At 34.4% G+C, this 14,391-nt stretch overlaps 1 protein-coding gene across 5 annotated transcripts in view; it reads right to left on the bottom strand.

Annotated features, from left to right (window-relative positions):
* The window catches only part of CEP170 (centrosomal protein 170), a 74,700-nt gene that overhangs the window by 50,607 nt on the left and 9,702 nt on the right, over positions 1–14,391 (bottom strand). For 2 of the 5 annotated variants that reach the window (XM_009961814.2, XM_009961815.2), the window contains exons 4-9: positions 13,989–14,047; positions 13,715–13,877; positions 11,443–11,577; positions 4,553–5,029; positions 1,993–2,156; positions 1,803–1,805 (exon numbers count right to left, since the gene is read on the bottom strand). In XM_009961814.2, coding sequence (XP_009960116.1) covers positions 1,803–1,805; positions 1,993–2,156; positions 4,553–5,029; positions 11,443–11,577; positions 13,715–13,877; positions 13,989–14,047 — 1,001 coding nt within the window. Of the gene's footprint in view, positions 1–1,509; positions 2,157–4,552; positions 5,030–11,442; positions 11,578–13,714; positions 13,878–13,988; positions 14,048–14,391 lie in introns of all 5 variants that reach the window. The other 3 variants (XM_086460944.1, XM_009961812.2, XM_009961813.2) reach the window with 2 other exon arrangements.

The raw sequence follows: 14,391 nt of genomic DNA, 5'->3' as shown, positions 1-14,391 counted from the left end.
AAACAAAAAACTGACTGCAGATATCCTGAATGGACATTAAAGACCACAAATACTTTGAATTCTTATTAAACATTAGACAGTATTAACGTTCTTATAAAGTACATAAATAGCTTATTTCCAAATGTTATTATTTTTTCTGGTTTCCAAATAAACCCTGTTGCACAACTAAGCAAAAACAGGACTTACACATTTTCTGATGCAATTTAATTGAAGACTTGTAACTTAAGAATTAAACGCAGTCAATGCTTTAAGGACGTTCTTTAATGTCGACTTGCTTCATTTGGAATACTTTTAGTTCTCCGAAGTTCTCCGAGTATTAACTCAAAGAAGTCAAGTCTCCTTTTCAGAATCCGTAAGAGGTGAAACCATTTTCTTTATGATTTTACTGAAGGCAATTCTCTTCATTTTAATCCCCTCCCTCCCAAATACTTCATAAACATCTTCTATAAAATAAAACTATCTATAATAAATTTTGCCATTTCACCACTATGTCAGCGTTTTTCTACAAAATCAAACCCGTGAAGCTAGCTTGTCTTTCAAAAAATATTTTTCAATGTTTAGCAAAAATTATTTCTAAATATATTAATGTATTTGTTCAACTCTGAAAAAGTTTTAGACACACGAAATTAATCCTTAGATAACTCTGTAACAAGTGAGTGATGATTTCCTATTAGATTGTCCAAAAAATTGCCTAGAATTGGGTGGCAGCATTCTACCACAATGGACTGTTTAGGAAAACACGGTAACAGAAAGAAAAACCACTTTTAAGAGTCAGTTAAGCCAAATGACTAAATGTAGCTTCTCCTACCTGTATCTTCCTGTTGAATACAAAGAAAGAGTTATTTTCAGTTATTTAACTGCCAAATATGACTTGTATTGTTATTTATATTGTTACCAAGAAGCAAAAAGTTACTTGGTAATTGTAAGATTCCTATGCCTAATGAAGCACATACCTATTCAAACTAGGAAGATGACATTATTATCATAGAAACATTTTTGGAAAATGAAAGCATTTTTGTACTTACTTTTTATAATGGATGCTGAAATTTAAGTTTGTTATTGAATATACTTTTTTTGGTAAGTTTAGAAAACATTTACCATCTACTTCTATATGGTAATCTGGGTGGAACCAATTCATATACTGAAAACTATAGAGACCATGGGATTTTAAGAACAGGTAAGTATTTCCACAGAGACATAAAAATTCAAATCTAACAACTTTCATAAAAATACCAGGTAATTGAATTCTGTTTCCTAGTATTCTTACAGTACTTGCATCTTTTGAAAACACATTAAAACTATCCAACTAGAAGAACAGCAGCATCAAATAGGAATAATTTTTAGCCAAATGCCTGTTGCTGCTTTTATGACATACTGTATTTCATCATTATAGACTGGCTTAAAACCTTGTATTACTGCAGCAGCTTTAATAAGTAGAACTGAAGTGGTAGACTATCACCCACACATCACATACCACTTTAATATCAGTGTACATTTTAGGTTTCTCACCTTGTCAATCATTTTACGGGCTTCCATTTCTTCTGAATTGGGATTTTCCAACTCAATTGTGTAAGTACCTTTGTCACTCTGGTCATCTTCATGGTCCTTTTCAGTAGCAGCAGAAATATGTTGGCTTTTCAACTTTTTGTCCATCTCCTGGTTCTGACTGGGCCTATGGCCAAGGCTTCCCGAACTCCTTAACAACGCAGTTTGTAAGACAGGTAATGCGGCAGAGGGTTCTTCTGATTTTTGTTTTAGAAGTTTTGCATGAACACCATGTATTGCTCTGTGATGTGATGAACTACCTTGCAAAGATGAAGGGACTGCTTTTTCTCCCGATGTAGGTTTCACTCTTTCAGCTCGTGCATGAGGTGTTGGAGATGGAGATTCTGGGCACAGAGCTCCTACATTCTGAGAAAAAGAGTAAGAACGTCTCTTTCGAGGATGGTCTTCATCAAAAAACTCAATCATAAAGGCAGTCTGACTCAAAGCGGCTTGCTCTTGCTGCTTTTCTGTGGAATGGACTTTCTGGTGTGACTTCTTCAGCTCTGTATGATGATGCCTTAAGTGTTCTTCCAGTGCTGCCCGCTTACTGTAATGGCGGTGTGCACCAGCATTTTCTGAATCACTTTGTGTACCATCATCATGCTTATTCCCTACAAGCAAAGCAAAAGAATATACAGCACAATGAAATAAACAAAAAATGCCAACCCAATACATACAAAAGAAACTGGCAAACTAGGAAAGAAGTAATTTCAAATTGGTTTTCTGTTTAGACTCCAACAGCTTTCAGTACATGGCTCTGCAAATTTTGTACAGCTCCTGGTAATACATTCAACTTGCTACAAGTCAAACAATGAAACACTTTATGAGCTGATCAGTAACAGCAGTGCCGTTTCACCAATCTCATCTGTGAACACTTATCAGTGACTTACAAAAGCCAGTATCTTACCAACTGTACTATAGTATGCTTCTGAATTATATTAATTTTGCCACACATCCAGTTGACTACACTCCCCTTAGCGTCTGATGTATAGATGTAAAATGGTTGTTATTACTTATTCATTCCACAAACTACTTTGAAATCTATGAATACTGATTACGTATTCAATAAATCATACATACGCCTACAAATATACTTTGTAATGATACCTGAAAGCGCATGGAACGCTGGATAGTCATACACAGCAAGTCACATTTAACACAGAGAAACTTCATGTACAATGAAAGCGTATACACTTTTAAGTTTTAGCTCAGTTCCTGGGAAGGAACAGCTTTACCTTCTTTGAACTCTTCTGGATCAAGTCTTATCCATGTATATATAGAACGTACAATTTATTTTTTCTTTCATTTTCAAGAGAATAGCTTTTTTAAGGTTTTCTCACTTACATAGGATATGCAGCTACTACTCAGTTAAAGTAATCATATATTGGGAAACCTTATCGGACTAATAGCACTGAATACACAGCTGAAATCCCAACTTACATTCATGTTTGCTACTTATGTGTACAGTGCCTAAGAAAATGATGTGATGGCTCACATACTTCCAAATGATAACAATAAATATCAACACCACAGTGAAAGTCACAACATAATTTCAGCAGTGTGACTTCAGTACAGGATATTGTAACAAAAAGCTGAAGAGAAAATACAAAAGGTTGGCTTTCTTTAAAATTCAAACTTTCAAAGAAGCTAGGCATATATTATCTATCTTTATGATTTGAAAAAGTCCAGCTAATGAGTGAGAATACAAACAGATCACAGAAGATTACAAAATTCAGGTATTTATTATGGCCATATACACCCCATAACTTAGACCTCTTTCCGATGAAAGTTTACTAAACTTCGAGGAGTTTCTGTTAGGAAAAGGCTAAGGTCTTGTAAACAAAGCCCTTCCTATTCATCAAAGCGACATGGCAAATATTTTAAGGAAAGTTCATGAATATAATACAGTATCATGAAGACCAAAGAATGCTCTGTGATATACTCTTAGAAGAGATAGTATACCATTTATCTTCATGCTAGCACATGAATATATTCTGTTCTCAAAATTTTGGTTTTTAGCTTAATTTGGAAGAGTCAGCCTTAAAATGCAGACTTTTGATCAGTAAGACAAAGCACATTGAGTCCCAGCTGGTTTAAGAGCTAGACATGATAATGTTGCAGAATCAAGAAAAATTGGAACTGCAAGGTTAATCTGAAATTAAAAATTAAAATTAAAATTAAATTAAAAAAAAAGGTAAGAGAGACTTGAAAAGGTACTTCAGAAGTTTACATTCTGAAAGTTTGAATGTCACTGAAATCTTCATCTGAACATCAGAACTACTTCCTTCTCTATTCTGCTAGGTGGCATCCAAAAGAAAGTACACTTACCACGCTTAACATTTGAGTTAATTTTAATTGAATTGCCACTGTCTGCAGTGAATGAACACGTGTAATCACCTCGAACTCCATTCAACAGCAGCGTTCTCATAAAACAATATTCTGCAAGCTTAGTATAAAAACTGAAGCTCTTGGTCTGTTTCGGATTCCTGACTCAAACTTGACTCCATCATACATGATCAATTTAAGCAGAATAACTATATGACGTATTCTTTGCTATAAATTATTCTCTCAGAGCATATGAACATTCACAGAACATAGGTTTTGGAAGAGTTGCTAAAAGCATAAATTGAATTTGAGAGCTTTGATTCTAAAAAGCAATTCCGCTTTCCAAAGTAATGTATGGGAAAAAGTGAAATATAAGAAGTTTAAATAAGGTCTGGTACTTTTCTTTTCCCTTTCAAGATCAATGTTTTAAATAGCTGATATTTTCAGGTGTGCTAGAGTATCTCCAATTAGTATACCTACTGTAAGATGATTTAGGATTTTGTTTCCTATACTATTTTAAGACTTAATAGTGCAATAAAATTTCCCAACACAGATCCTTGCACGCATGTGGAGTATCTGTGATTTCAACTGAACTCCACAAGGGCTCAGGGATCAAATCACTGAATGCTGATGAGGAATCGTTGCTTTCAGAAATAAGTATAGCTGGAAATATTCACTTTACCTTTCAGTCTCTTCAAGTACACTGGAACATCACTCTTAATACTTTTGGAATCCTCCTCTGTTGGTTCCCATATCATTCTAGGAGGATTGTTCTGTGCTAGCCAATCTGCTACTTTGCTCTCTGCGGCCATCATCGCCGTTTGAAGCCCAGGCAGGTCCTGACCACTGGAGGAAGAAGGCTTTTTTGACTTGTGACGCTGTTCTGATGTGAATTTTGTCACATGATCTTTGATCGTTACTTTTCCTGGAGTGTTGTCATCAAATTCAATAGTAAAGGAAGCATGCCCTGCACCTGCTGCATGGGAGCTTTGGGTGTCTTTTGTTGGAATTTCATGAATAGTGCTCTCTGCTACCTGTGAAGGTTGCTGGAATTCTTTTGTAGGGATTTCAAAATAACTTGGCTCCCTACAGAAAGGAAAAAGTTCTTCACTTGCAACTGCAGATTGCTCCTCAGCTTGCTTGGCATCTGTGCTGCATCCTATTAAGAAAAACAAAAAATAGATTTCACAATACTTGGGAACTTCAGGTTCTTCAAGAATTTTCCGAACTCCTGTAAAGGCCGCTTGAGTAATTTCTGGATAAACAGTAACATTGTGGAGGAAACTGAGCAACGTAGTGCTGGAAAAATAATTCCAGAATTACATGTAAAAAGTATTACTTTAAAGACAGCATGACCTTTGGCTGCAAGAAGTGTGAAGTGGCAAAAAGCTCACTTAGAATTTTGCAAAGGAAATTTTCATTCCAAAAATTTTTAGATTATGTAAAGGTCAGATGAGTTACTAGCACATGGAAAACAGGTAAATAACATTAGAGAAATAGTTGAGATGATCATTATTGCAATTCCAAACTATCGGAAAAACCTCAAATCAAAGTATCCCTGAAACAAGAGCTAGTGGTCTGGCTTTCATCTCCTGCAGTTGATAGCTAGTATAATTTTGCTTGGTAAATTCTTTCTAAAACAATTCACACATTAATGCAAGCTAAACATTAATTCTGGCTTGAAAAGTTTAACACTGATAAGCATTGGAAAGTGTTTCAGAATTCACTTTATGTTTCTACAAAAGACAAACCTGAAGAATAGAGATAAATCCTACTGTCTTCTGCTCTTATTTACTTGTTTCCGTAATTTTAGGTTGCCAAGTAAATGAATAAGAGTGCAATTAATACATTTCTGGTGCTAAAGACAGCCACACTATAACAGCTGAGAAGTTAATATTTGTGTATGAAACTACTGTGCAATAAGGTAGCAATAGAACCATTTATACTGGAGTCAGGAGTCTAAGGGGGAAAGGATGCAGGATGGCATAACACACCTATGCTGCTCTTCACAAACACGTGCATCCAGTGAAGATTTAGGAAAAGGTTAAAAATTAAAAAATAAAAAAGGATAGTAATTTGATACAGAGAAATAGAATTAATTAAGGGACAGCGTAATAGCTGGAAAAGTTAAAAAAGAACAATGCTATGGAGTGATAACAAGAACAGTACACATTCTTTATTATTGCCATGCTTGGATACCAACAGGATAAAAGTAACTCTGATCCAGGTAACACAGCTGTTTTAATTTATCTAAAAGTAGCTGTTGCAAACACAGAAGACATTTACTATTCAGACAGCTTTTATATTGTGCTGTGGCATTCCAAGAATACCCTAGCGAATGCTATTCACTGCACTGTCAGCTACCTCATCTCTGTGGGGTAGTTTTCACACAATACAACAGCAACTCAGTACTCCCCTCCCTGGGAAATAAAGTGCCTTTTTAGTCCCCTTCCTGAAAACACTTATGCCAGCTGACAAACAATATAGAATAAATCTATTTCACTGATGCAAATACCATTAAAAAAGGTTCTATGTTTAGACAGATAACATATAGAAATAGACAGAAGTCACACTTTGCAGCTACTAGATTTCAGATAAACTACCTTCACTTTCCATTTGTTTCATCCAGCTAACAAGCTGAAATAGATCAAGCTCTAGTAGGATTAAATCTAGAGCCAGGATCCTTATAGTGTGCAACACTGTCACTGAATAGGAGAGTAATCCACCAGGGAGCCAATTCATACGTACGTTATTTTCTTCCCTATGGTTCTATTCAGAGCTTCAAGCTTACAATTTCATGAAATTCCTGTGACCAATAATTGAGCAACCTATAATGTTCAATGCTCCATCAAAAGCTAACTGGCTAATACAGTAAGTTTTGAGAAATTTCTACTTCTGGGCCAAGCAAGAGCAATCTACTGGCCGCACAATACACAATATTTTTCAGTAAATATGGAATAACTGGTTCATCATCATCTTCTGAAAATAAGATTGTAGCCAAACTGTATCAGATCTAGGGTAGGCTTAGGATGAGGGGATTTAACACTGGCTTGTCAGCATCAATGGACAACTTCTTAAAAAAATTTTCCTCGTGAAACTTGACAGCACCAAATTTAACGTCTGAAATCAACTGTTTATACTATAATAATATGCACAGTATTTGATTCTAATATTTTTGATTAAACAGGTGCTATAATATGATTTGGATCTAAATTATGATACAGTGAGTTTATCTGAAGTGAGAAACTGAACTAAAACTAAATTGTAAATTTTTCTAAACTGGAAAAATTCTTAAAACGATGTAACAAAAAAATATCTGAAGTATAAGTTAATTTTAATTATAAAAATCCTATTTCCAGCCTGAAGTACTTGCAATTTTAGAACAGTCAAATACATCAGAATTGATTAGAATAAGCAATTGAAAACAATGAGGAAACAAAAAAATTAATATAGATCCTAATCTGAATCACCCTTCAGAATTTGTCACCCAAATTCTAAAGGCAAGTTCTCACAGCTTTCTAAATATTACAAACAGTGATCTATAAAATAGCCTTACATTTGAAATCCTATTATAAAAAGTCATCTGCCAAGATGAAGGAAATGACTAAATACAGACAGCTTTAAGAGAAAGCTCTCAAGCAAATACTGAAGATAGTGGCCATCATGGCTCTCTATTTCTTAATCGGAACAAGCACAGTATCTGTACAGCAAAAAAGGCAATTTTGTGGAACTGAAGCGTGTTTTGGGAAAACGAGGGGATGGATGGGTTGTGAACTGCAATCTCTTCAGGGACTGAAGAGATTTCTAAACTGGCAAAAGTGAAAGGAAAGGGGCAGAAAAAAACCCAGGGTATCTGTAAGGAAGGAGCTCTCATTCTACAAATGTCTAGAGCTACAAAAGACAACTGTACAACACTTTCTATGAGACACATAAGGAAGCAGTAACTAGTGGCTACACCGCTGCAGTGAGACTATTAATGAAAACAGTGATTGTAGGAGAGGCTAAGTGGGAAACTACGTAATATTTGGGAAGTCATAGGCTTAACCAAATGGAGATTCAGGGAGATGCTTTACTAGAATAATCTCAGAGATGATAATCAGAAAAGCATAATTTACTTTGTGATGCTATCAGAAATGATCACGCTTCCTAGGAACTTTTGGGTTAAGTTTTATTTCTTGAGTTACACACACAAGTCAGAATTTTAAAATTTTAGTTGCCAACCTGGAATAGAAAGGTCATAGGTGTTCTCTGCTATTCAACAATTACCAGATACGCAAGAAATTGCCTGTGTATATGAATATATTATCATCTGCCACAGTAGGATGAAACCTCAGAAAGTATTTTGTACAGTCTTCAAGTTCTTTTTCTTATCTTAAAAAAAAAAATTTAAGAATAAAACTTGTAAAAGAAAATTATCAGGAATTTACACAGCACTTCCTGCAAAAATGTCTGTAAATCTGGAGCAAAATATTTATTTGCAGAAGGTATAAGAAGCAGCCAAAGTATCATATTTACACAATACCTCCAAATATTTGTATATGTTAGCTTTATATTTGGTACTGTGCAATGATATGTTCCATGAAAAGAAGCTGAAGTTAGTGCTTTCAAACGCTTAATAGAATTGTGTTTTCCTTTCTCTTTCTCTCCATATTCCTTCTTTTTATTTCCCACTTAACTTTTAGGGGTTTTTTTGCTTTATGGCTGATGCATATTTTTCATTTGTTATTTAAAGACAAGATCGCAAAAAAAAACCAAAACCCATATAATGATTCACCTCATATTAAATAATGAGATCTTGGTCTCTTACTGTTGTCATACCCTGTCTTATGAAATAATATCAAAATTGCTATCTCTAAATAAAATTATAAAACAGTACTCTACAGAAACCCCTACCTCTCATAATGAATCATTTAACTGCTGTAAAGGAGTTAAAGTGAAAAAATTGCGAAACTAATCTTAGTCAAATCTATCACTGTGATGGTTCTAAAAAGTTCTGTAAGCTACCCACAACATACTGTGCACATTTGCTGCTAGAGCTTTGCAAAGCAAGCCTTACAGCTGCAGCACCTGTACATATTCTGGGCCAAAACTCAGCAAAATTCTAGAATAAATTTCTAGGAACCTTAATGTAATACCAGTGATTAAACATGTATGTGTAATCACCTAATCATACTGATTACATTGGTATTTCTAACATAACTGTGAGCCTGTTTTAACTTAAAATTACATTGTTTCTTAAATGTAAGGAGCATTTAATCTGATACATTGTTATGCAATGCTGGATTTAAAAAATACTTCATGCCAAACTAAAAAAATTACTTCAGATTCTTAAAGCCTGTTTAAAAATTGACTTCTGTCTTTTCTTAGATTTCTGGTAAAGGCATTAATGATGTAAAATTCTACAACTACTACTGAGACCAGCAGAGAATACAGCTTTTGCTTTTCCAGAAAGTGAGTGTAACACATGGCAATAATAATAATTACACACCCGGAAAATTTGTCAATAACACGTAAGTTTAACAGCTGGAGCATAGATAACATCACAGCATAGGTGTATATGGGAACGTTCATTTTAATACAGACTAGCAGATCTACAGATCACTAAATCAGAGTTACACTCATGTCCAGAAAAAGCAGAAAGTTTTTTTCTTTTTAAAGTTTTCCAGGCTGTTCTGCTTTGTTTGCAAATAACTTCCATTAGTGGGTTTCTATTGTGATAGAAAGACAGAAACACTGAAATAATCTTATTAACTTGAGACCATAGAGACTAATTGTCCATAGTTGGCTTAGCAGAAACAAATCTCCCATGTCAATCTCCTCATTAAACCTTGCCCCATCTGTTATGATTCATGCCTTCTTTTCTATTCAGTGAATAATTATGTACCAAATCATTAAAGCATAAAGCAAATTCTTCACAGGATTAATTTGTTAAAATGAAATCAGGATTTACAGATTTGAGTTACTGAACAAAAAGTTTAAGAACTTAAGTACGTGAATTCACCTGTAATGCACGCACTTTTAGGCAGTTTATATTAAGAAGCATGTTCCAAATCTGTGTTTTAAGTACTTAATACAATTTAGGCCATGAAAGTACAAACAACTACATAAATCTTGAACACTTTTTTATTAAACTAAAATTCATTTTTATTTAAAAAATACCCAAACACAAAAGTCTTGTCAATTTTCCAATTTCCTTTCATTAAAGTGTTTCTTTATATTGATTTCAAATCATTATATTAATCTGTGTTATAAAACCTAAGTGCATGAAGAAAACATATCTTAACTTGTTGAAAATTAACTTAATGTTTTCATGGCACATAACTGTAGGCCAAAGGGGCCCAAAAACCTTATGTCTTTATTTTATAATTGTATGAAAACATTGAGGGTATTTTTTTGCACAGACACAGTTAGTGTTCTAAGATTGAGATGTGTTCACAGAGGCAAATGTCAACTCTTATCCAGTCTGTCTTCTCAGGCTCTCTGACAAAACTAATAAAAAAAAAAAAAGAAAATTAGAAAAAAGTTTTCACCTGTTTTCTTTCTACTAGTCGAAATCCTAAGGGACTTACTCTACTATCTGAGTCATGACAACTTTAGGCTGATATGGAAAAGGTCACTGAAAGTTATGACAAAAAGTTAACTCCAAAGACACTGATCTCAACACATTGAGGTGTTTAGTTCGATTTTATGTGTTTTTAGAGTTTACATCAATTCTTGCAAAATAGGATTAATGATAACCAAGGCAAGTACTATGACAGGAAGAGAGCAATATCCACCTCAGTTAAAGTACTTTAAAAAACTGCAAACTTAAAACTGTCGGGCCTTAATGCATGTCTAAACAGCTAAACAAACATGGTTTGTCCTAACTTGACTAAGTTTTAAGGTTATTCTCTTTATTAGAACAGCAGTCACTTTATTTATATGCCTCATGATAGATTTAGAAGCCTAATTATAGGCACTGAGATTTAAGTTTTGGCAATACATACTGTGTACGGACAAGCTAACTAAAAATGTATCTGTATTATGGGCAAATAAACATTACCAGTTTAACTTTAGACTACACAAATCTTTACTGCAAGAACTATGAAATGCAATTCCCACTAATGCACCATTACTGAATTACAGGAAAGAATATTAGCATAGATCACCTTATATAGGTAAAAGTCGAATAAAAAATAATATAGGACCATTTATTTCCAGAAATTATTTTGATAAAATATCCCTATGCAATCTCTAATTTTAAGTATATAAAATGACAGATATGGATTAAATTGATAAATAAATACACTGGTTCAGGTAAGTATCATCTATATTTACTGGTTACAAATTGTATTACATACTAGAAAACTGATAGATAATATGCGAAATCAGTCTCTGGAAATGCATAGTTTCTCACAGATCAAACTTTTTAAACAAACTTAATTTAGGCTTTCATCTATGCAAACTGCCTATGAAACTTCCAAGCATTAGTATCTGCTTAGTTCCCTAGTTAGAATATATGCGCCTTACTAAAGGGAAAAAAATAAAACCCACAAAAAACAAGCACACACAAAAATAAGACAACAGACTTACCTGAAGCTCCTGGCTCATGCATTTTTTCTTCATGCTTGCTATCTGGCTTACAACCACTTTTTTCTTCAGCTTCATCATCACCCCACCAGGCTGGCTGTCCATACAAAGGTGTCCCACGAGGCATGGCAGAAAGATCTATAAAATCAGTCCAAAGCAGAGGAAATTACTTTTCTGTTTAGTTGTGATACTTAGGTTAAAATAACATAAAGAGAGTCATTTGCTTGGATCATTTCTCCTGGAAGCTGAAGTGAATTGGTTGCACGCATTTGCCTAAATACAAAACAAACTCGGAGGCTGGATAACTGATCTGGGTTCTAAATATAAAAGCTTACTAATGACCTGATCAAAACTTCTGGCACAAATGTTTATGCAAAGGCAGGTGACATCTCTTATTGTTACCCTCATGTATCTGTAAACATTATTTTCTGCTTTCAGTTTGAAGTCATCAGCACAGCAGTACATTCCTAAAAGCTGTCTGCTGCTATTTCTGTGAGAAGATTCTCACTTTTATCCACACTGACCTTTCAATGAAATCTGAACTCACTGCATGAAAAACTGATGAAATTTTGCAATGTTGCCAAGGTTCCAAATTGCTGACAGCTACTAGAGTGCTGAAAGTTACCTTGTATAAAACATTACGAGCACAACTCTTTTCATTTTTTTTAGAAAAAGTAATAAATTACAGTACAATTAAAAATGCTATTTCTTATACAGGATGTACAGATATCATTAAACACTTTTAAATGTAAAGATTAAATAAGAAAAAACCCAACACTGATATAATTAAGATTTCTGCCTTGATGATAAATTGACTGGATTAGTTTTGACCTGATCTCCTGGAAGAATACTTCACCCTACTGAGATTTAGGTATTCTACTATCGGATGTTCTGAAGATACTTTAAGTAGTCTTTATATAAAATAAAATTATCTGTTCAAATCCAGTTTAGCAGCTTGTCTTTTACTTTGCCTATCACAAATTTCAACATTTTTATTCAATGTTTTATTCTGCCATTCTAAAGATGATGTATCAGTTTCATAGCCATGCCAGAAGTTTTTATATGATTTGAAGATACTAAGTACTTGTTATTTGAAACAGCATTACACTTGAGTCAATACCGAACTGTTTTTAAAAAATTTATGACTGATGCTTGTGCACTGACGTAGCAATAGTAAGCAGCTATGCATATATAGAGCAACAGTGAGAGAATCAATCCCCAAAAAGCTTCTGAGAGTTGCACTCAAATATAAATCCCCATCACTAACTTTGACTGTTATTTTTGGGAGAATCAAAAGAAAAATGGAAGTTGAGGATAAAAAACCCCACTATGCTACTTTGTGGAAAATGTAAGAGGATCCAAATGCTGAAAAGCTCTATTGAACAGGAACACTGAAGTAATGGATAGGCTTTATGTACCCTTAATAGGATGCTAGATCAGCTAGCAAAATAAACAGGTTAATTAGTTATACCACAGAATCCTACATGTGGCAAAGAGAACTCTTTGAAGGGTATCTTTCAGAATAATGGACTAAACCCAAACAAAACTGTACAACTTTGACCTAAGGACTCAGACCTACTCAGCTCCATATTAAGGAAGCAACAATAACCGAATCCTTTCTCATTCTTGTGGTTAACTCCTGTAGCAACAGGTAACACTGCGAATTAGTGTAAGATGAACAATAATCTTCAGCAAGCCTCACAATGAAGTTAAGACACCCACAACAGAGCCACCACAACACATTACCTAAGCACAACAGATGAAGTAGAAACAAGACCGAAGCTAGTTTCTACAAATTTTTAAATGACAATAGAACACTTAAGTTCCATCCTGATGCATCTAACAACAAATGCTAATATCTATAAACAGAAAAACAAACACTCCACCCATTTAAAAAGGAAAAAAAGAAAAAGAGGGCATTTGACAACGGTGGTGTTAAAAAGTACAAACTGTTCTATAACAACTGTTTTCAATTAAACTGCAAAAAATAGCCCTTTCCTGCCACAAATGCGGAAAGTCTGTGATTTTGGGAAAGAGAAACGCAAAAATCTGATAAATGCTGATTAAATGTCCCTTACAAGTTTTCTTAACATATGGATGCTACAATAGAAAAGGCAGAAATTAAATTCCAAAAGTTATTAATTACACTTAAAGTATGTTTAAATTTCACATATGTGGAGTTTGTAGGATCTACAGAATTCCACCCGTGTCCTACCAAAGCAAATGAATATCCTTTCCAAGTTGGCATGCTTCTGCAACAAAAAATGAATCTTACCCATTGATTTCTCTTCAGATTTCAATGCTTCTGTAGTTTTGTGGTGCACTTCAGCTGTGGAGTCTGTTACCTTGGGCTCTGAGCTTTTGGTGCTGGTTTGCTTCGATCCTTCAGCCTCTGAAGATTTTTGGGATAATTGGAGTTGGCTTGTGAATTTTTCATGCTACATGACATTAAATAGAGAAAAAGACATCCTCAAAGAGTGGAAAACCCCCCTTATGTTAACAATAACTACACAATGACAGAAGAGCATCTAGGAAGTGCACACTGTTACCTTAAGTGCTTCTTCAGGGACTCTCATCTCTCCCCTGACGACAGTAAAAAGATTAGTATGTAGGAAATGCTAAGGAAAATACTGGACAGTTTTCTCAATTCACAAGAGGATTTTACAGAAAGGCAACAATTCTGCGTCCTATTCTGCCACTGGAATGGTGACACTTCTACAAATATGCCACTGTTAGGACAAGCATATACAATCACAATCATCAAAGCAAATGCACAATACAATTGTTTACTATTTGTAAACAGAACATTGAGGAGAAACCTTAATGTTGTAATAATACAAGTTCTCTCTTTTTTTTCATTTGCCAAGTCTATGACACAAACATTTGTGTATTTGCCTCAAAGAAAAGTAGTGTTTCCTAGCAATGCAGAAGTTATGTATTAGGTTTAAAAAG

This window comes from Leptosomus discolor, chromosome 2, assembly GCF_034619465.1.
Source record: "Leptosomus discolor isolate bLepDis1 chromosome 2, bLepDis1.hap2, whole genome shotgun sequence".
Classification (NCBI taxonomy): domain Eukaryota; kingdom Metazoa; phylum Chordata; class Aves; order Leptosomiformes; family Leptosomidae; genus Leptosomus; species Leptosomus discolor.
The sequence above is the reverse complement of the archived record's forward strand: the minus strand, read 5'-3'. Positions and strand labels throughout refer to the sequence as shown.